The 23,876-nt window shown below is 35.2% G+C and overlaps 1 protein-coding gene across 2 annotated transcripts in view; it reads right to left on the bottom strand.

Annotated features, from left to right (window-relative positions):
- Positions 1 to 7,744: 7,744 nt before the first annotated feature.
- LOC149551293 (alanine--glyoxylate aminotransferase 2 homolog 1, mitochondrial-like) overlaps positions 7,745 to 23,876 on the bottom strand; it is a 52,585-nt gene continuing 36,453 nt past the window's right edge. The window contains exons 3-10 of one of the 2 annotated variants that reach the window (XR_016352722.1): positions 21,565 to 21,735; positions 20,310 to 20,453; positions 19,985 to 20,164; positions 19,206 to 19,431; positions 18,655 to 18,768; positions 18,453 to 18,539; positions 8,067 to 8,174; positions 7,745 to 7,930 (exon numbers count right to left, since the gene is read on the bottom strand). Coding sequence is in view for 1 of the 2 variants with exons in the window: in XM_089786850.1 (XP_089642976.1) it covers positions 8,131 to 8,174; positions 18,453 to 18,539; positions 18,655 to 18,768; positions 19,206 to 19,431; positions 19,985 to 20,164; positions 20,310 to 20,453; positions 21,565 to 21,735 (966 nt within the window). In the remaining variant the exon portion in view is untranslated. Of the gene's footprint in view, positions 8,175 to 18,452; positions 18,540 to 18,654; positions 18,769 to 19,205; positions 19,432 to 19,984; positions 20,165 to 20,309; positions 20,454 to 21,564; positions 21,736 to 23,876 lie in introns of both variants that reach the window. The other variant, XM_089786850.1, reaches the window with a different exon arrangement.

Below are 23,876 nucleotides of genomic sequence, written 5' to 3'. Positions count from 1 at the left end.
GGGATCTAAGTAAAATGACAGTTGACTATTATTTATATTTGAGAATTTGTGTTGTGACTTATTATGATCCTCTGATAATAGAGGAGAAATCAATCTGAATTTGTTTCTCATGTCCCATGTTGGATGCTTCTTCTTGTGTAACTAACCACTTTTGATGTGGGTTATGAACTCTGATGCTAGTATGCTATTACACTGCCATTTATTATAGAGTAGATATAATAAGTATCTCTGAATATAGTGTAAGGATCTCTAAACATGAGTAAAGCAGTATTACATAACGTAGATCTGAACTCAAAATTCATGATGTTTTCCACTCTGGAGAAAGAGGGGAACTTAATATACTCGTAACACACCCCATCAGAAGAGATCCATTGGATGGTTTTTGTTGGGGTTTGACTCTCCTGGTGTAGCGCCAAGCTAGGCTTTTAGGTGCTAGGATATTTGCTCTTGTTGGTGGTTTTAGACTCGCTGAATGCTCTAGATAATTGTCTGTCAAATTTTGGTTGAAGGAGCTATGCTTGGGCTGTCAAGTCTTATGCAAAGTTTGTCCTATTTTGTGGTGATAACATGGACTTTTATCAGTGCAGAAGTATGGTCTATGAATTCTTAGAGTCTCTAGTGCCTCTAAGATTTACACCGTTGGGTGACTAATTCTTTGAAGTCCCTAATGTTTGGTGACATTGAGCTATACCTATATGAGTTATGTTTGGGTTTTCCTTCCTCATATTCATTTCACTTTTGTGAGTTGTTTTGCCCGAGGCCATTGGAAATTCCCTTTGTTAGTTCCTAAAATTGGATGGATCTAGTACAATTTTGGGCTATTCTATGTTTGTATTCTAGTTGAAATAGAGATCTCTCCACTTCAATCATGGTTGATGAGAGGTCATGGGTGAAGCATTGAATATGAGGGTTTTCCATTTTGTTGTAGAGATTGCACCTCTATAGGATACATGCCTAATGATTTCCATTTTGTGTTGGATAGGTGCTGTCACTTGATGGAGGGCTGTGAAAAATGACCATTTGACAATTAGAGCTTTTGACTCTGTTTTAGATTTTCCTTTTGAGGACTTGTTTTCTAATGAAGAAGAAACTTTTTTTGATTATATTGATGCTTCTCATGCTGTTGGTCTGAGCTAGACTTATATCGCTTCCATTCTTGTCACAATTTTGGATGTTAGACCATATTTCAAGTGCAATGTCGACTAGCCTTGTGGCCTATGTTGTTGAAGTTACTGCTCCCACTTCTGTTTTGAACAAAATTCTACTGATAATGTTGACTCTTAAATAATCACTCTTGGGCCTTGTTGATAGTTTGTAGTGAGGTTTCCTTTGTTGCAATCCTAACAATAGCGTTGCTTAGACTTTTGTCCAAGTGCATAGGAAGAGGTTTTTTTTGTTTTGTTTTTGATGCCCTATGTTTATGCTTTCATCCCTTGTTTGTGTAAAGGTTAACAGCCCCTTGTTTTGGCTGTTATAGAAAAACAACATATCATTATCATCCTTTCAGATTGAACAATACTAGACCAGTAACGATGCTATCTTGAAAAATACAAGAAGCCAAGACTACAATATGCACTCGTTTGATGAAGCAAATAAAATCCTTCCAACAATAATTAGTCAAAACTATCAAAGTGAATTTTTAGGATTGTATAAACACAATTGGAAAATGGATCAAGAAGATTTCATGTCTTTCTCATGGCAACTTTGGTTATTAGGTGTAAAATTGGCCTCATTCTTTTAACAATTATTTTCATGTTATCCGTAGAATTTTTTTTATCATTTAAGTTTCTTGTTCTTGCAAGATGAACTACGAGATGCAGTGTTACTGGTGTTTGCAAATAAGTAGGATATTCCCAATGCAATGAATGCTGCAGAGATCATGATAAACTTGGGTTGCATTCTCTTAGGCAACGACACTTGTGAGTATTACATTCTTTATAATTTTCAGTATTAAAAATTGTAGATACTAATCATCTATTATGCTGCACTATTTCTACTTTGCATATAGTTTATCATCACTCTAGTAAACGAGAAAAAAACTGGAATGTTAAGTGTTGCTTGTGAAACAACTTGTATCATGTCCTAAGGTATATACAAAGCATCTGTGATAGTTTGTTAGAAATAAATCCTTTTATTTTAGTTCTTATGGCTTTTATTTTATTTTGCAAGTTTGAAAGATTACAGTGGAATAGGGTTCAAGAATTTTGTATTAAAAAAAGGTCTTATTTCTTTATTGGTACAGATAGATTGAGGTAAAAATTCAATTTTGATGCATACTCATATGTAGGATGCAAACTTATTTTGATGTGACATTATGTGCGTTCTCTTTCACATTTTACTATCAATTTTCTATCCAATTTAATGACCCAAAACTACTGAGAAAAACTGTGAAGGTCACAATTGCTATTAAAATCTTGTACTACTTTTTTATGTTTACCACTTACCTATCTGCAACTCCACAATCGATATTGACAGTCTCTTACCCTCACCGTGCAATTGAACTACTTTAGTTTTATTGATGCAGCTGAACTACGAGTGCCTTTTGTGTTCTTGACAAATCGTAAGCTTTCAACTTTTGTGAAGCCATTACGGGTGCAAATGAACAACTGGTGAGGTGTCAATTTTAAAGCAATTTTTTGTTTCTATAATGTATAGTTCAATTGCTAGAAATATTTCATCTAGATTGTTAATTGATAGATTGTTAACTTTTCATGTCATTTTCTACTTTGGTTGGGTAGTTCTCCTTGCATTTGTAAATCGTAAATCTTGTTGCAGTCTTTAGCCTAATGACAATTTGGTATTACATCTAGGGCGATAACATAGTTGACTTAAAACTTTGCATTAAAGAAAACATCAAGGGATAATATTTGAATTGTGGATATTTGTAAATTATGTTGGTTTTAGACATAGTTATAGTTATAGTTATAGTTATATATGCGCTCTTATGATGATGTGATTGGGACTGTAAGTTTTTTTGTCACGTTTATCTATTTGAAAAATAGATGAAATTATTGGCTTTCATTCCTGATAAATAATTCTTTCCTGATTTTATTCTTCCCTGCAGGAACCAAAATTTAGACGCGTTGTGCCAATTATTGCAAAGGCTTTGCTCTCATAGGAGCCTTGTAAACTGCACAAAATTTGAGTTGTAAAGCATAATTGCTCGGTGGAGACTCAAGATATCGTGCACATTTCTTCCTCCTTCCCATTGTTTTGTATGAAATAAATCATGTGACAAACAAAACAATGGTGTGGAGGTAGAAATGTGCACAATACCCTGACTCTCATGCACTGAGCAATTACGCTTTAGAATCAAGTTTTGTGCAGTTTAGAAGGCTCCTATGAGAGCAAAGCTTTTACAATAACTAGGATAGCTCGTCGAAATTTCTACATATCTTGGTCTCAATTTCGACATAAATGCAAATAAGAATTGGTATTTTGGTTGCAATTTTGACACCAAACTGGTCGCCTTTGACGTCGTTTGTATGGCACCGACGTAGAAAAGTAAGGTGTTTTCGTCGCAATTTTGACGCCAAATTGGTGTAGGTTTATGTCGAACCAGCGACGCCTGCAAATGAGGAAATAACAGTTTAGCTTGGACTAGGGAAATCGACAAAATTCGGGTCGATAAGTCCACCTTTATGAAGTTGAAATTTTGACGCAAAATGTATGTGGCGAAAAATCGACCAAAAAAGATCGACATCAAGCTTGGTCGCCTTATCGACCTACTCTTGTCAAAATTTTGACCTTTTTGCGTCGAAATTTAGGCCTAAATTTACTAGTGTTATTGTCATGCTTTATTTAAGAGATTGATTGAATTAGAAATTTGAGGAATTTCATTGTGTCGATCACCATACTATGTACCAAGAACAATCTTTTAAATGATAATGATAAAAAGTATGGATCAAAATTCACTTGATGCACTTTAGTTGCATCTAAATTTGTATTAGTCATTACTTTAGCTATTTATTGACCTTGACCAACTTAGTTATTTTCACCTATTGTTCAAAATTTATAGAACTTGTTGATCACCTTGATGCACTTCAATTACATCTAGACTTGTATTATTCATTAATTTGGTTATGTATTGATGTTAATTAACTTGGTCATTTTCACTATAGTTCATGATTCAAGGAACTTGTTGATCTACTACACCTCCTTCTCAATTTATTATCTTGCATAAGAATGTCTTGATATGATGCATTTGATACACAAGTGGTAATTTTGGGCCCTATCAAATATTACCTAAAGTTCTTGTTACATCAGTGGGGGACATACGTATGTTTCATCATGATGGAGATTTTAAGCAACTTTTAGTGACATTGATAAGTTAGAGATATTTTCCACCACAAGTCAAATTAATATTGCTATTAGAATTCACATGTGTACCTTTTGAGTCAAACTCATTAAGCCATGTTTCATAAGTAGCAGTTTACACAGACCCATATATCATGAAAATGAATGGAATACTTCACACTCATTGGATCTAGGTGACGCTCACAGAGGTAAAGCATTCAAACTTCCTAGGAGGTCACTCATCCCAATACTTCAGCTTGAGTGTGTTTAATTACAAAGTTTCCTTAATGGTTAACCCATTCTTGCAACCCCATTTGCAAAACTTTCACCAAGTATTGTGTCTTATGAACCATTTATCAGAAAGCCCCTTAAGCTCATCAATTAATAGGTAGGAGATATTTTCCACAGCAAGTCAAATTATGATATTGCTATCAAGATTCAATTATGTAGTTTTTTGAGTTAAACTCATCGACCCATGTTTAATGGGTCAATGAGGTGACATGACAAAAAATCTTATTGGTTATCAACAACCTTCATCATTTTTCATCCTAATTATCAGGTCTCATTTTACGATGTATACAAATTCCTATTAGGACTAAAGTTGCATCTTCAGTTGACAATCATGTTCTTTTATATTAGTGATGCATATGTGTGTAAAAGACCCATAATCAACCCAAAAATTTATTTGCTCACTAGTTCAATGACCCCAAGACAAATGGAGGCATTCACTTTCTAAGACCCATCCAAACCTTGTGCAACTAAGACAACAAACCTCTTGCACAAATCAAACATGGATAATTGACACATTTACATCCTTCCAATGCTCCAAGACACTTCACAAAACTCTCCCATAGTCCTTTTTGTAACAATGACAATATTTGTTCACAAATCCCTTAACATAGTAAACACTCAACATGTGGGTTATACTACAACTCTTCACCAGTGGTTATGGAGACCATTGGAATGATGTGAGATCACTTCAATTACTTGGGTACAACATGAATTGACCACTCAATCAACCCCAAACACTATTTTGATGATAACTCTCTATCAGTCCCCATTTGGCTTATTAGCCCCAATTAAATCTGGCTAATAGGTTTAGCCTTACAAACAAACTAAGGAAATTTACAAGTACCCTTTTGGGGACTTCAAAAGATATCTCAATACTAGGTTTGGGTCTTACCATATGACTAGTCTAACCAAGTCTTATCATCGAGACCTAATTGGGCAATTAGGCCTACTAACCATCAAATGCATCAAGAACTAGTGCCTAAACCTCTCAAATTTAGGCCTATAACTCAACTGTCTCTCAAGCCCTTGCTACTCGATCTACCACATAACGATTTCAGACCTCAATTTGTATTTCTAGCCATAAAAGCGTCTTCAATCTCCTCTAAAACCACCAAAATTTTCAAGTAGACCCTGTACTATTCCATTTTAGTGCCAAGAATTAGATTTCTTTGCCAACGGAATGAAGAGTTGAGGGGATTTTTATGTAAAAACTCTAGGTGGTTAGGGTTTCAAACTTCCCCATACAAAAATGCTTATATCTCCTAACAAAATCAACAAATTTTGATCAAACCAAAGCCAAGAAAAAGCTAAGACCACTATCTACAAATCCATATAGGCTTTGGTCTCCTATCAATCTGTAAAGAATTGTAGCAAAAAACTATTTGCACAAAAAATAACTAACAATAATGTAAAACATAACGAAACTTTAGTTGTTTCCCATCAAAATCTTCATTAGGGTCAATGCTTTAACCAAAAGAGGCATGTCTAACCTTATTACAAGCATCATAATTGATTCCATTGGATTAACATTTTACAACTTTTTGCAAGAAAAGTTGCACAAATCAAAGTTTTATATATATAACCTTATTACAAGCATCATAAATGATAATATTAGTTTAACATTTTGCAACTTTTTGCAAGAAAGTTGCACAAGTCAAAGTTTTATCATTTGCTAATCTAATGATCTCCTTGGACTCTATAATCTTGGCAATATGCCAAATGTGGCTTCTAAATATTGAAAACAACATGTCACTCAATTTCCATAATTTGGAGCCCTTTGACCATAGTTGACCAATTAGGTTCTCAATAGTTAGAGTGAGTAAATTGGCTAGGAAACCATACAAATTGATTGGACATCATCTTGTCATGGCCCAAAGGACCTTATTACATCAAAAACAAACTTTTGCATATGCCTAAGCAATCTATTGAAAGAAGCTATGGGTGCTCCTCCACCATGTCATTTTCATCCATTTAGATTGCATCTACCAAGGCCAAGACACTTCACAAAACTCTCCCATAATCCGTTTTGTAGATTGCATCTTCCAAGGCCAAGACACTTCACAAACTCTCCCAAAAATCCATTTTGTAACAATGACAATATTTGTTCACAAAGCCCTTAACACATTAAACACTTTGCATTGGGTTATACTACAACTCTTCACCGGTGGTTATGTAGGCCATTGAAATTATGTGAGACCACTTCAACTACTTGGATACAACATGAATTAACCACTCAATCAACTCCAAAAACCATTTTGGTCATATCTCTCTATGAATCTTACAAAGTCTATTAGCCCCAATTAGCCCTACCTAATAGGTTTTTGGTCAATAACATCCATCTCTTTGACCTTACAAACAAACTAAGGACATTTACAAATACCCTTTTGGGAACTTCAAGCCCATGTTTGGATCTTATGTATGGCTAGTTAACCAAGTCTGATCACCTGATAGGACAATTAGGCCTAGTTTGTGAAGCAACTAATCTTCAAATCTCTCACATCAAGTCTCAACTTGATGCATTAGGTGGTTTGGAGACTTTTTGGCATGCAAAAATAAGGCACTACTTTACTAGACGGAAAAAGTAATAAGCCAAATGACTATTTTATACAAATTCTTAAAATTATTATTATTATTATTAGTATTCAAATACGTATAGAGAGCTTATAATTCAAATATATTTCTTTTAAAAAAAGAGCATATAAAAAGGTTATGAAATCAAATCAACATTATAACAATTGTTGCATCTTTTGTACACGTAGAAAGGTGAAAAACATTACAATAACCCATGTTCAAAACTCATTGGATATACAACCATCATTTACTAATGTTAATAAACATAAGAATGATACAAATTCTATTTTATGACTTGAAAAAAGAGCATTCAAACAGGTTTTGAACCTGAATCATAATCATTACAACAGTTTGCATCTTTTTCCTATGTAGACAAGTGGCACACCAGGGAAATCCATCATAATGACCTAAGTTCAAAACTCATTGGATATATGCCCATCAATTCCTATGACAATGTCGATCGTTGGTGCTTGTTTTTACAAATACAAAATATTTATCTATTATTTCATAGTTTCAAACCCTTATATAATATATTTCCTATTTTTCGATCTAAATGAACAAGTTGACAATTCAATGACAAATAGAGTATTCTTAAGACTGCTCTTATTTTAATAGTTTCAATCCTTATATATCCAAATTTTCCATCTAAATGAAAATGTACCACAATGATACTATTTAAAATGATTGACACTTTTCTGCCCTTGTTCTTCATAAATGGTCAAGCAACACACTAAAATGCAAAAGCTTCAGGAGCACTTCAGTAGCAAATCAGCTGGTAAACTCCCCACCATGGTACAATCAGTTAATTATTTGAAAAGTGTACAACAGCATATTTAAAACAGCAAGAGTTTAGGCTGGCAAAGAATAGTAGAAATAGAAGACAATCTAAAATCAGCTCATCTTCTTACCAATAGTAAGGAAGAAAGCATATATGTGTCATTTTTAGAAGTCCACATAAGTATGTATGATAACCTAGAGTCCTGACATTGCATAGTCCATGGCATCCAAAAGGAAATCTGCAAGTAGAAAAGAAATGTCAGAAGGATTGTACATCACATTTTAAGATTGCAGTTTTCCTAGTCGGAGAATCAAAAGAATTTCGGGTGACCAAACCCCCTCACAGAAATCAATAAGCTATTTGGTACTATGATTGAACTAGCATATGAATGATATTACTTTAGCCAATGTGAGTAGTGCTTCTCCAGATTGTTAATAAGCATCTTTCCAAGAACCATTTTAAATGAATTAACCAAAATTTTAATTTTAAATCAATTATAAATTCAGATTTTTACATCAAAACTGTGCAAATAGAAGCACTTGTGTCAGTTATTTGTATGAACGATGAAAAATAGCAAGAGCATTTTGAATAATAAAAAATATGTCAAAAGTAAATGATTCCCTAGACTGGTCCGCATAAAACCTCATAAATGGAAAATAAATTAGGGAAATCCATTGTGTACTTTATCATTGCCACTATTTCCTCCAATACTTTATACAATGAGAATAAACTTCCCACGCTATAATATACATACCTATATCAGTGATTCTAGCACGCTGTAGAATTGTAGAACTATGCTTATTCTTTACTAAAACAGAGTTTTAAAAAAGAAAAATTGAATTCTTACTAGTTTAAAAAATTAAAAGCTGAGTCTTATATAGCACATTTTGCCATATATAAAGAGATTCTATTAGACCCTCTTGCACTCTAGGTTTAGGTGCCTTGGCAAGGTTAAATTTACTCGAGTCCAGTCATAGGGTTGAAAGGCCATGGGTGAAGAATTGAGAATATACAGGGTAGCGAGAGAAACCTTAATGTAGGCCACCAAAGGCAATCTCATAAGCCAAATCAGCCTCTATCTTGGCTGTGGTTCTTAAAACAACCTAGATTGATGAGTTTGTTGTGTCAGTAAGTAGTGCTAGTCACTTCCAGTTAGGTCTTGTAAATAACTAGGTCTCTTAGCACCAATAGAATAGGTCGGGGAATCATCACTCTCATGCACTTATGTTGCCACAGTGGGAAGAGAGAGGTTTCATTCCACGGGATATTTCTTTCTGCTACAAATGCTGTTCATTGTAACACCGGTCCTTGCAAGCAACTGGCTAGAGAGACAACCTATGTAGTTCAATTGCAACTACTTAAGAGCATATAGATAAACTGTAAACATAATAGATACATAAAAACATTGATAACAAGGATAAAATTTTAAATGAATATGGTGTCTCCACACTTAATTGTTTCTTTTCAAAATATAGTAAACATAGAACCTTGAGTTAGCAACTAGTATATTGTGAATAGATGCATGTGTTTCCCTAGACAGATAGCTGGTGACTAAAGACAGTCTATTTGTCAAGACCAGTCCAAATATCCATCCCCTCTCTAAAAGGTGACGTTACCAGGAGATATCTTGTGTAGAACAGACATGTCAGAGGGCTCTGTATCAGCATTCCATATACAAACCACAAACTCAAACTCGTCTGCTCTGCTTCTTGGCCTTGGACCTTTGTATCACATATTGTCTACATGGAGTTTTCACCCAATGGAAACTCACTAGCTGAAGTTGTATGAGAATGAATAAAGAATAGAAACTTTTGGTAGTAAGTGGTTATGAAGAGGTATTTAGGAGGTTGACGAACGAAAAACTCTTACCAATTGTCATTCACATTCAGCATTTAGGGGTCCAAGAAGTAATGATAGAGAGCATGCTGAAATGTACATGCCGATGGTTTAAAGGGAAATTTTAGGAAAAGCAAAGGCATGGCCACTTTTGCACCACGACCAACATACTAACCATTATTGATATCATCATTATTAATTCCTAAGAAGCTAGCAAAGCCTCAACTCAAAGAGGACAATGGCAAAGAAGCAAAGCACAAGACAGTAAAGAAGAAAAGATGGAAAAAGTTTGAGACTATGGAAGAATACATGTATCCTCTTGGAAAAGGCTTTATGCTAAAACAGATCCATTAATGCAGAAGATAACCTGTGCACTAAGAGGTGTCAATGCTTTGACAGGAATACTATATTCCGCAAATAAATTTTAATAAGTAGGCTCAATCTTAAAATGGCTACAAGGAAGTCTTCTTTTGTACGTGCACAAAAAATGATTTCAAATGTCTTGTAAGCCATTGAGAGGACTTAATATTCCAAAAAATATAACGAATGCCATTTGATAAAGAAGAAATCATGAATGGGTTTGAGCAGCATTTTTGTATGCCTACAATTCAAGTAAGGGTACTATAATATCAACCATCTAATGAATGTGGAGGTACAATGCCTCAACCTCATATACTGTCAAATATTGAGAAGCAATTGAATTTGCATAAAATAGTTGATTCAATGTGACATACTTAAACTAGATCAACTTCTTGTGAAACTAATTGAAAGATGCCTTTCTGTAATACTTGAACTGCTTCTATATGTCAGTCAACCATTAAAACTTTTTATGATAATGTCCAAGGGATGGGGAATGGAATCAGATGGGCATATTTTCTATCTTGGTCAACTAAAACTTAAAACAATCCCATAATGTGTCAAATGGAATTATAGGGAATTCAATTTCTACCTGACCAAAGTTTTGAGAAAAAATTAGTGAATATATTAAGGAGCATTTCAGATCATATACGTGGCAATTATTGATTGAATTCTAACAGTTTCCATCAATAGAAATTGTCCATCTTTCAACTCCTTCAGAGTTTCCATCAAGAGATTACGTAAATTTCCAACCTATCTGTCCTTTGTCAGTAATTTGTTTGTACTTCCAAGGATCAATACAGCCCCAGCAAGGGATGACTTATTGGTTCTCAAGAGTACCTTAATTTACTATTTTTAGTAACTTTGAAAGTTCTATATTGGAAAGGCTCGGTAGCAGATTCAAATGAAAAACTCAAGACATAAATTTGTTACATAGAGATTGCCCTCTGTATTTTTTTTTTTGCAATGAAATCATCTTGTCTAGAAATATTGATTCTTGATAGTTTTTTTAATAGATTTTGAGTTGCATTGGCTTCCCTCCCTTACTCCCCATCCCATGTGTTCATGTAAGACCTTATCAAATTCATTATCTTTTCATTGAAGCTGTGGTTTTTACTAAAATGTGGAGACAGCTATACCAAACTCGTGGGTTCATGTCAGTAAACTCTATTCAAATTCTGTGTCTAGTAAATCCAAAATTAAGAAATTTATCCATTAACATTGTTTCCTTCCTTTGAAGAGATGCCATTGCTTGGAAACAATAATTTGAAAATGGCCCAGTTTAAACTAATTTGAAAATGGTCCACTTTAAACACGATAATGTGCATAAAAAAATCTATTACCTACAAAAAACTAGAACGTGAAATAAATGACCCAAATTGAACTCATTTAAATTATTTTATTGCAAATAATCTCCATTCAGTCGTTCTGAAAGATCCCTGATAGATGCCCTTGCTGATCTGTTGTAGTTTTTAAATTAATAAATTATATTTTCCTGTGATTTCTTTGATGGTCTTTGAGAATAGACAGAAGTTGCAGAAGGTTTTGTTTTTGTTCTGTGTTTTTTGATAGTTTTCACAATAGTAATGAATAATGAACAATAAACATGAGAGGAGATTGAAAATAAATAAGAACATAGAGCCAAATCAGAATTGCTATAAATCATACCAGGCAGATTTCTTATTTATAAAGCCAAATAATAAATCCAATGCAGTTCCAAGGAGCTTACATCCAACAATGATGCCAAACTGCTGCAAATGGCAGCCGTAAGACTGCAAGGAATCACATCCCAGCTGAAAGAATCAATCTGTAACGCTGAAGCCATAAATCTGCAACCTGAATCCACAACAAAGAATGGTATACTCTATCCCTGATAGCAACGCACACTGTCTGAAGAATCCAATGCCAATAACTGCTGAGGGCTACGTCCCAGTCAATCCAGAACCTGGGGTTTGCGTCCCAGATGAAGAATTGCTGTCTCAGAGCCAATTCACAAAAACAAGTTTTTCAATATGCAAAAGATAATAAGAAATTAGGTCTCCATCTCCTTATATCCCCTTCCAATTGTAAATTGAACCCTAAACGGAAATTACACTTTTCCCTTTAAATAAAATATAATAAAATAACATTTTTCCAATTAAAGTCATCCATGCTATAGGAAAAACATTACTTTATTAAAATTTCATAGCTGAAGGCACCAAAAAGTCTACAGATAGCAAAAATCATGTATAATAATTCAAGACCTTTCCAACGAGCTATAACACATAGGTGTACCTGATCAACTGAAGCCAAAATCCCCTTATTACTCCAAGATGGTTATATTATTAACTTTATTTTAATTTATTTAATCACCAACTTAGGAAATATTTAAATATATTAAAATATTTCCCAAATGGTCCCAAAAGGCCCAAAATGACCAATCAAACATGAATCTGACCTTGTCACCTGTCTGTGACTGATGCCGGACAAGATGGGTCAACTGGCAATCCATCCCTAAAATCTAGGGATGCTCCTAAAAAGTAGGAGACAGCCCCAATCAACCAAAATTGAGTCCCAATGACTCCCCTACTGTGTGCACCTCTGAGAGAATTGTCACTGAACTGGGAGTTCCTCCTAAAAAATAGGAAATGCACTCTAAGTCTCCAAAATGTTCGTCGAGGTCTCCAAATGCCTCCTAGACCACTCCTAGTCAATCCCTACAAATTAGGAATCCCTCCTAAATTGTAGGAAACTGTTGTCTATTGCTCCAAACTACTTGGAAAGCTCATGTATGACTCTCAAAGCCCCTGGGTTGGTTCCCTCTATGGTCTGCTGGCCTATGGGAACCAGATAATAAACCAACCTTGCTAGAAATGTTGTCACTAAGGGCAGAAATTGGGGACATGACAGTCCTCCCTTCCCAAAGATTGCTTGTCCTCAAGGAATGTCAATCCAACTCCACAAACATTAGGCAAGTCCATACCATAACCAAGAATGATCCCAGGGTCCCAAGCCATCCTGGAAGGTTTGTAGTTCCATCTTTTAGAAACATTGTCCTGCACTACACCCAAACAAGTAGCCTCATGAAAACCCCTTGAAGGAAGAGCAATCAAATATTGTACCAACTCTGTCAACTCCTCAATGAATTGCTCTCCGAGAGAACCAAACTGGAACACTAAAGGCGGAAACTCTACTAAGCCTACATTGGCTTCCACATCCTCAACTATTGAACTGCAAATCCAAGTGATTCCAGGATTCCAAATCCAACTCAAAAGGGAACCACCATGCTGACGCTTCGTCACTCTGATATAAATATTAGTGAACCACAAGTTGTAAAGCAATTCATTAGGACCGTGAAGCACCAATGTATCAATGAGACCAGGGCCCGGATCCCAAACCAAAATACCAAATGTACTGAATGAGATGAAGAAGTATCTCAACCGCACTCCATGAAACATACATACAATGAAGCAGACCAGCAAGGTGTGAAAGTGAACTCCCATAAACCAGTATTCCAACCCACATGACCACCTAACAATGCTGCTATAATTCTGACCAGCAACTCGAATGATATCATAGACGTCATCATACCAATTCCAAACAACAAATGTCCCAAAGAAACACTCCTCAATGCCCTCATACTGAATCATGGATGTAGTCAATGCCAAGTCAAGTAGTAAATGATTCCAACTTGGACAGCCACTAGTCCATAAGGAATCGAAGACTATGGAATCACCAATCAACAAGGATACCACTGCCATATCAATGGATATAGATGACAAACTCGAAGATGAAGTATGTATGCCATCATGAGAAAAACCAAAGCATGTGTCATTTGTACTCAACATTGTAGGATTATCAATTCCTGAATCCCATATCGATCTGAGAAATGTTGCTCCACCCAACCACTGCGCTACTCTGATGTAAACATCTGTATACCAAAAGTGAAGCAACTCAATATGAATCCACTGAAGAAATGCCTAACACATGTTGATACCAAGATCCCAAATCTTTGCACTGACACATCCCTCCGGCATGTTGATACTCATTATGTTGTTGTTGTGAAACTCTACCTCATCCAACCAACTAAGAACTTCACTCCAAATGAAGCCACAATTACTACCAACAACCAATGCTGTTAGGAATTCACAAATGAGCCAATCATCGGCAAGGAAAGTTTGTTGAATAGTTTTCCAACTCTTCCAAACAGCTGCTGCAACTTTACCTATATTTCCACAAATTAGTGTGCCTTCATTAAAGGTTGTTAAATAAATGTTTTGTTTAACCATGTAACCAACGAAGTCCCTTATATTCTGATCTTGAAAGCCCAATGTAATATTTAAAAAGTCTGAATCTTCAATCAAAAGGTACATCGCTGCCCTATCATATAGAAGAGGTGATAAACCCATTGATGATTGAGAGATGTTTCTAATTCTCAACAAAGATAGGCTCTTTGTGGCAGGTCCACTAGGTATGCAACTTAATATGTCATCAACTCTTGGTAGGGAAGGATCAACTTCACACTTGAACACCCCAACTTGAATGTAACCAACCCAAGGTTCAAAGTTTGACTCATGAGATGAAAGAGAATTGCTGTTCAAAGTTAGAAAATCAGAAGTATGTTCATACCTTTCCACAATGTTTTTGTGGTCTTCTCTTGCCTCTCCTTCCAAGGTAGGTGACTCCTCTAAAGGTGTTGGTCCATGGGGTGTGTTCAAATGAATATAACATGTCCCATTAATTGTGTTAGCTGCCCAAAATCTGATCCATACCTCTATCTCCATAACTGATATGTTTTCCATTACTAACAAACTCCAAGGTGTAGTATGCCAAACAAACCAAACATTATCGAAATGCAATATCTTCTTAGTAAGCAGCCTCTTAGTCTCCCTAATTATCTCTTTAAGACAAGATGCTTCATATGATCTTAACAATTGTCCTTCCATTGTAGATGATGGATGACTAACCAAATCAGAATCAATAATGTTCCATTCCACACAAATGAAAATAACACTTGTGGCTGGTCCATCAAGTGTGAAACTAATATCATCATTGTTTGGAGCCTTTAAGGGGCTCTTTAAAAGAGGAACGTCATAAACTTCATGATGCAAACTAGACCAAACTGAATTTTCCAAATCATAACTCTTTTCCTCTTCACACATCTCAACATGCTCTTCTTATGGACTTACCTCAAGAAGCACTTCCCTTGTATGCTCAACATCCTCACTTTCTTCCCTTGGAAGAAATAAGGATCTAATGTATGACTCTCTTTGTCTTCTTGCATTATCAAGCTGATTGCATCTTTCCTTGACCTCTTGTAAGTGTTGTCTTGCTTGGACAGCAAGCATCTTGGCCTTCTTAGCTCTATGTGACCATCCATTGCACGTCTCTTGAGCCTTTTTCACATCTTCCAAGGTGGGGTAAACACAATCAAAACCTTTGTGGTTTGAATCCACAATCTAAATCTCATGTGCAACACACTTAACCTGAGTACCATCATAGGAAGACTCAACAACCTCATTACCTTCATGTGAAATGGATGATACCACATGACTAGAGCTACTATTGCAAAAATTAGAATAGGGATCAGATCTTGGAGACATGCTTTTAGCATCCCTAATGGACTGATCCATGATTGTAATCTCTTCCATTTTGTGATCAACTTGATGAATCAATAGTGTGCTATGTGTCTCCTCCTGATCTAGAGTTATTTCTTCTTTAGGAATCCCACATGATGACTGATTTATGTTTTTCATAGGCTGCAACTCAAATGATAACACATCTTCATGCCTTTCTTCTGCATACCCTGCAAGTGACTGATCCATTATGGTGTTTTTATCATGAACATGGACAGGTTGACACAAATCTTCTTTCTCACATGAAAACATATCATCAACTATGGCATGGTATTCCTTTTTTGCAAGCTTAACCTTATGACAAATTTTTGGATGCATGTCAATGTAATCTTTGAAATGAAAGTTCTCCCTAACATATTGAGGAAGAGTATTATACTCCTCAAGTATGCTAATTACTTTCATTTTCCTGTCTAGTGGCAATGGATCCTTTTTAGAAGAAGATGATGATCCACTAGCATGTCCAAATTTCCTTGACATAGAATCATTGAACTGCTGCAATTGAAGCTTGAATTTTTGTTGTGACTGTTCCCATTCTTTCCACAGGGTTATATCTCTTAACAATTTTGCCATAATGAACTACCACACTGACCAACTAAAACTAACATGCTAGAGCAAAAATCGACCTTATACTGCTAATATGAATTATCAAAACTTTTGATCCAGTACCCAAATGCCAAAATGAATTAGCAAATTTTTTTAGCCAATACCCAGATGCTGAAATGAATTATCAAAACCTTTTATCCAATACCCAAATGCCAAAATGAATTATCAAAACTTTTAAGCCAGTACCCAGATGCTGAAATGAATTATCAAAACTTTTTATCCAATACCCAGATGCCAAAATCTGTTGTGACAATTTCTCACAACCCTACAGGCTGGCAGGATGTAGGCTCTGATACCACTGAAAGATCCCTGATAGATGCCCTTGCTGATCTGTTGTAGTTTTTAAATTAATAAACTATATTTTCCTGTGATTTCTTTGATGGTCTTTGAGAATAGACAGAAGTTGTAGAAGGTTTTGTTTTTGTTCTGTGTTTTTTGATAGTTTTCACAATAGTAATGAATAATGAACAATAAACATGAGAGGAGATTGAAAATAAATAAGAACATAGAGCCAAATCAGAATTGCTATAAATCGTACCAGGCAAATTTCTGATTTATAAAGCCAAATAATAAATCCAATGCAGTTCCAAGGAGCTTACATCCAACAATGATGCCAAACTGCTGCAAATGGCAGCCGTAAGACTGCAAGGAATCACGTCCCAGCTGAAAGAATCAATCTGTAACGTTGAAACTATAAATCTGCAACCTGAATCCACAATAAAGAATGGTGTACTCTATCCCTGATAGCAACGCACACTGTCTGAGGAATCCAATGCCAATAACTGCTGAGGGCTACGTCCCAATCAATCCAGAACCTGGGGTTTGCATCCCAAATGAAGAATTTCTCTCTCAGAGCCAATTCACAAAAACAAGTTTTTCAATATGCAAAAGATAATAAGAAATTAGGTCTCCATCTCTTTATATCCCCTTGCAATGGTAAATTGAACCCTAAAGGTAAATTACACTTTTACCTTTAAATAAAATATAATAAAATAACATTTTCCCAATTAAAGTCGTCCATGCTATAGGAAAAACATTACTTTATTAAAATTTCATAGCTGAAGGCACCAAAAAGTCTACAGATAGTAAAAATCATGTATAATAATTCAAGACATAGGTGTACCTGATCAACTAAAGCCAAAATCCCCTTATTACTCCAAGATGGTTATATTATTAACCTTATTTTAATTTATTTAATCACCAACTTAGGAAATATGTAAATATATTAAAATATTTCCCAAATGGTCCCAAAAGGCCCAAAATGACCAATCAAACATGAATCTGACCTTGTCACTTGTCTGTGACTGATGCCGGACAAGATGGGTCAACTGGCAATCCATCCCTAAAATCTAGGGATGCTCCTAAAAAGTAGGAGACAACCCCAATCAACCAAAATTGAGTCCCAACGACTCCCCTACTGTGTGCACCTCTGAGAGAATTGTCACTGAACTGGGAGTTCCTCCTAAAAAATAGGAGATGCACTCTAAGTCTCCAAAATGTTCGCCGAGGTCTCCAAATGCCTCCTAGACCACTCCTAGTCAATCCCTACAAATTAGGAATCCCTCCTAAATTGTAGGAAACTGTTGTCTACTGCTCCAAACTACTTGGGAAGCTCATGCATGACTCTCAAAGCCCCTGGGTTGGTTCCCTCTATGGTCTGCTGGCCTATGGGAACCAGATAATAGACCAACCTTGCTAGAAATGTTGTCACTAAGGAAGGGCAGAAATTGGGGACATGACACGTTCTGCTACAGGCATATTTGTGTATATATGAAATCTGTTGAATTCAAAAATTCATTAATGTGAATAAAATGTCATATTTAGTGAGATGTTATTGCTTGTCATTCTGGTATTCCATTGAGAATTGCTTCACTCTTCAGCTAAAAATTCTCTCTATGTTTTAGAAATAAACACTAAGCCTACACCAGCAAGAATGAGTATTCAACACAACTTGGACATTGAATAATTAAAATGTGTTATTAACATTGGGATGATGCAAATAAGGTTGTACGGAAAAATTGCACTTATATTAAGTGAGAAAGCAGAAGTAGACTCGTCAGTTGAATCTACACAACAATATAATGGAATTGTAGATGAAAACTCACCAGCATCTTCCTTCGTGAAGCACATTGGAGGCTTTATTCGGAACACATTTGCATCATATCCCCCTTTCCCAACCAATACTCCCAAATCTGTACTAGCATTTTCATTACATCAACTTACACTTAGTGTCAATACTGCATCAAGATTAACCAATACCTAATAGATCCACAGGTGGGTGAGAAAGAAATACAAACATACAAACACCTTTTAATTTCTCGAACAGGATTGCTGTCTCTGACTTGGCTGGAGTCTTTAACTTCCTGTCAGTCACCAGCTCAACCCCTATCATTAAACCCCTTCCCCTTACGTCTCCTATAACTGCCACAAGAAAACAGTAATACTGTAAGCATTTCTATAAAAAATCAGTTGCAGTAAGGAACTGTTGCAAGAGCTTAGTTCTAAAATACACAAGAGTGTAGAAGAGAGTTTGTTCATCACAAACAATATTGGGAAAGACGACCATCTGTTACTAAAATTTGAAAATGAAACCGGAGTATTACCATTCATGTTTATCACCAAGTTATTTTTCCTCATAAAAACTGCTATTTTCAAACTTGTATTCAATTATTATCACCCTTAATTTTGCTTGTGCACCATTCCCAACAACAGAAAGATGTTTCAATAGGTTTTACGAGAGAAAAAAACTTCTTATACATACATATATGACTGTATACACACACTATATAGAATTAATTAGCCAAAATAGCCACTGATATAGAAAAACAAGATAGGGCAAAGATTAGTGTGAGGATTACTTTCATGTTTCTCTTGAAGAGCTCTTAAGCGCTCTAGCAAATAAGAACCTACAGAAGCACAATGTTCTTGTCTCTTTTCTTTGTCCAGTACATTGAGAACAGCAAGGCCACCAGCAGAGCAAACAGGATTTCCACCAAATGTGTTGAACTGAATCCGCTGGGTCATAACATTTGCAATTTCTGGAGTTGTTACTACTGCTCCTAATGGAAGCCCATTTCCAATTCCCTGAAAATTGCCATATAGTATGTCAACATGGAGAAAGACATTAGTCTACCATAGAAGTAAAACTGGTATAGATATCTTAGATACATCGATCTCAAATATGAGAAGAGACATCTTTCTCTCAAGTGCCTATACTAAATTTATTATTTAGGATAAATAGGCATCTCGAGACTACATATCTCTGTATCTTTTACATATGTATATTTAAGGTTCATAAAGAAAACATAACTATTTTTCATTTGGTAAGAGATACTTTATTTTACTATAGTGCTATTTTGTTTGCCTCATTAAAATATTTGGTGTTCAGTCTCTATATTTAATCAATTAATGTCATCTCTAAATAACTTTACTTTCAACTATTCTTTCATGCTCATGACAGAAAATACTTCTCCCTACTGCCATTGTAGGTTATGCCACTTGCCATGATTAATTATTTGTCACCCTTGATCCTCTGTCTAAATTCACCATTGATAAGCAGATTACATAATTATGTTAAAAGAAAACTTACAGTTAGCTTCAAACAAAAGCTGGAACCCTCAAGTTAATAAAAATTTACCTTGGCCATGGTTACTATATCAGGCACAACTCCTTGTGTTTGAAAGCCCCAGAAATGACTTCCAGTGCGACCAAATCCTGTTTGTACTTCATCAGCTATACAAACACCTCCAGCATCTCGGACATATTTGTATACAGATGGCAAGTATCCAGGAGCTAATTCCACAGCTCCCCCCACGCCCTTAAAATAGAGAGTGCAGAAAATAGTATCACTTTGTAGATCATTGTTATACCAAACACTGGATAATGATTATTAATTTACAATTAAAAGATCAAAATCAGCGAAAAAGTGCACAAAAATATCAAGAGAAATCTAATTTAAGAACCTGTATAGTTTCAGCAATAAAGCCAGCAACACATCCAGAAGTCCCATAATCAATATGCTCCTTAACATCTTTTGCATATTTCTCTCCATCAGAGCCAAACACCCCTCGATATGGATTTGGATTCACAACATGATGGACTCCACCCTGATAAATTGATAATAATTCAGATTAAGATTACACACAACTAGACGCTCACAAAGGGAAAACACAAGTGCTCCTCCAGTTATTGTCTTATTGCTTTGATGCTGCTACAAAACTTGAAATCTTACAAGCAATTAGCATAAGAAGAGCGTAATTTGAAGGGCAGACAACATTATGGAGAGCTACCATTAAAAACTTACAAAACAATCAAATAAAATGATTGCTGTCCTTAGCCCTAAAAAAGAAAAATCTGATGAGAAATCTTCCAGACAGGGCTTTCATGGAGAAAACATATGAAACTCTCCCTCAAAATTGCAATCAAATTTTTGAGAAGGCACATAACTTTGCAAATGAAAATAATATATAGAAAAATCCACAACTGAAGATATAACAAATAAAACTGCCAATAACTGAAGGAAGAAGATAGCACAAAAAAAGAAGACATTCAATGAAAATATTTCTAGAAATTAAAAGAAACATCAAAAAGCCACAACTGAAGACATAATAAACAAAACTGCCAATAACTGAAAGAAGTAGAACAAAATAACACAATCAACAGAAGACATTCAATCAAAATATTTTTAACAGTTATAAGAAACATCAAAATGCACCTCGAGAAATCTAAAATGATATATAGTCAGCTAGTATCCATTTTTCCATTTCAGAGCATTTCATAGAGCCATTATAAGGAGCTATAATTCGTTTATGGAATAGATTCAAACCTGCGTGATGAACATTAGCTAATTTTTTCCTGAAAGACAAGCATTTCCCTTTTATCACAAGCTTCCACTATAGAGATGCTACTGGAAAGGCAAAATGGCCAGGAATTACCTATTGGACAGCAACATAATTCAAGCAGCTCTACTCATTGCGTAGTGCTTACACATATTGTCCATCATGTTGCAAATTGATATATCTCTAATCATTCTGTTCAGAAACAGGAATGCATGCTTCCTTTTTATTCACTGATTGGATTTCTCTACCCCAAGAACGTTCTTTAATGATCTTTTCATGCATTAGTTCCACTTAAGCACAACCATACAAAATGCTTTAAAATTTAAATCACTTATTATAGATGTGGTAACAACAAAATCTGCTGATAACTGAGACCAACCTGAACTATGCTGTATTTCCAAGTGCTCAGAGCTGTCAATCCCAATGTGCCAGCACTACCACCATGATATGCATTTCTTAGAGAAATCATCTCATGGTTACCACTGTATAATCGAGCCATCAACATAGCTAATTCGTTTGCTTCTGTGCCTGAGTTAACAAAATAAACAACCTGCATTGTTTTGATCTTCCGTGTTAAAAACTCAAATACCAGTGTGCCAAAAGAATAGAACCACATGCAAGTATGCTAAACCAGAAGTAAAACATAATCATATTTAGAACATCATCTAACCACAAACGTAGAATTCACACGTAAATGTAATACTCATATAGTAAGGAAGCTGCCAAACAGATGCATTTTAAATTTGATTATGTTTTTAACAGTGAAAGCCAGATATACTTTTAAAATTTTATTTTTGGAAGGATACAACAAAGAATAATAAAATTTAAGGAAGATAACATCCTTCAATAGTGAGGAACATTGAGAACAGGCCAGCATTATTTAAAGACTATTGCAGATAAAAAAACACTATTAATCCTAAATTTTCGGAGGACTACATGGAACAAAGCCCTGAAAGTAACCAAAGTAGCGTCAAAAAACCATTTTACACCAAGTCAATGCCAGAAGCAATGCTTTCATACAAATGCAGCTGGGTAAGAAAGTCCATAAGTAACACAGTTGCCACAGATGGAACTCTCTCAATTAATGAAAAGCTTCTCGTACTGATTTCAATTCATTATTTGAATAAGTAACAATGTCAGGAAAACTGGTTATTTAAAAAAAAATGAAAGTCATGTTTTGAGTCTTAAACCATTCTTACTTACCCAACACATGATATGAGTTACAAAGCAGGTAAAGTAGAGTCAGCATAGCAAACAAGCTAGTTCTTACTATAAAGAAATTGTCATTTTTATTGATGAGCTATTATGAAGAGAAAATGGCATAAAAATGAAAAATACTGGATCAGTTTCCAAAACAAATAACCTCAAGTCTTGAAAAACAGGTTCAATATTTGATACAAGAGTATTGATGATAAATCACGCATAATATGCATCATAGGGTTGTTCCAAGAGAATTCAAGACTAAACTCTATAATTTTATTCATGGTTGCCACCCAACTTTTCTTATGGTATGAATGTGGTACGAAGATTGATTCTAAATTGTAAGAATGTGCAATGTTATAGAACAGTTCAGCAATACCAATGTGCTCCCATAAATGATGCTTAATGCAATACATGCACATTCCATAGTGGTTTATTCGGCACATTGCTGACATGAATAATAAGGATGACTTTGATAAATATTCCCAGCATGAGATAATTAGACGGTTTGTGGTGGCAAATGATCACAAGCGCAACATGGCATGTTATTCACAGTCAACTTATAGACTTGCACCTAGACAGAGAATTTTCAGAATTCTCAGTCCAATCAATATGTTAAAATTTTTGTTTACAGATTATTCTGCAGACTTAGCATATAACTTCAATTTACTGACATGGGAACCATCTCGGCCGACAAATACACACACACATATTTATTTATACTTTTCTTTGGTCATCACCATAAGCAGAATCAGACTTGGGGACATAATCATGGTGGATTATTTGACTTTGACTGTTCTCATTTTCCCTAAACATGATATGAGATACAAAGCAGGTAATGTAGAAACCAGCATATGAAACACGCTGGTTCTTACTAAAAAGAAATTATTGTTTTCATCAATGAACTACTAGAAAGAGAAAATGTCAAAAATATACAAAACACTGGGTTGTGCCTACAACAAGAGTATTGATAATAAATCACACATCATGGAGTTGTTACAAGAGAATTCAAGACTAAACATTACAATGAATTAATTTCATTGGAGCATCCCAACTTTTCTTATGGTAGGCATGTGATATGAAGATTGATTCTAACTTGAAAGACTGCAAAATGGTCTGGAACAGTTCAGTAATACCAATGTGCTCCCATAAATGGTGCTTAAGACAGAACACACACATCCCATAGCAGGTTATTGCGCACATTGCTGATGTTAACAATACAGATGACTTCGATAAATATCCCAGCAAGAGATCATCAGACAGTTGCTGATGGTTAATGATCACAAAAGCAACTTGGCATGCAATGGTCAGTGAACTCAAAGGCTCAGACCTAGTCAAAGAGAGAAATTTTATAATTCCCAATCCAATCAATATACTAGAAATTTTACATACAGGATATGTGTGTGCGTGTGTGTGTAAGCATGCACTCTGGAATACAATAAAAATGGACCTTTGGTAAAATGCAATTTGACATGTGGATAGCATTCCAGA

Source organism: Cupressus sempervirens, chromosome 6, assembly GCF_028749045.1.
Source record: "Cupressus sempervirens isolate cs-2001-9-10 chromosome 6, ASM2874904v1, whole genome shotgun sequence".
Taxonomy (NCBI): domain Eukaryota; kingdom Viridiplantae; phylum Streptophyta; class Pinopsida; order Cupressales; family Cupressaceae; genus Cupressus; species Cupressus sempervirens.
Note: the sequence above shows the minus strand (reverse complement) of the source record. Positions and strands in the feature narration are given on the sequence as shown.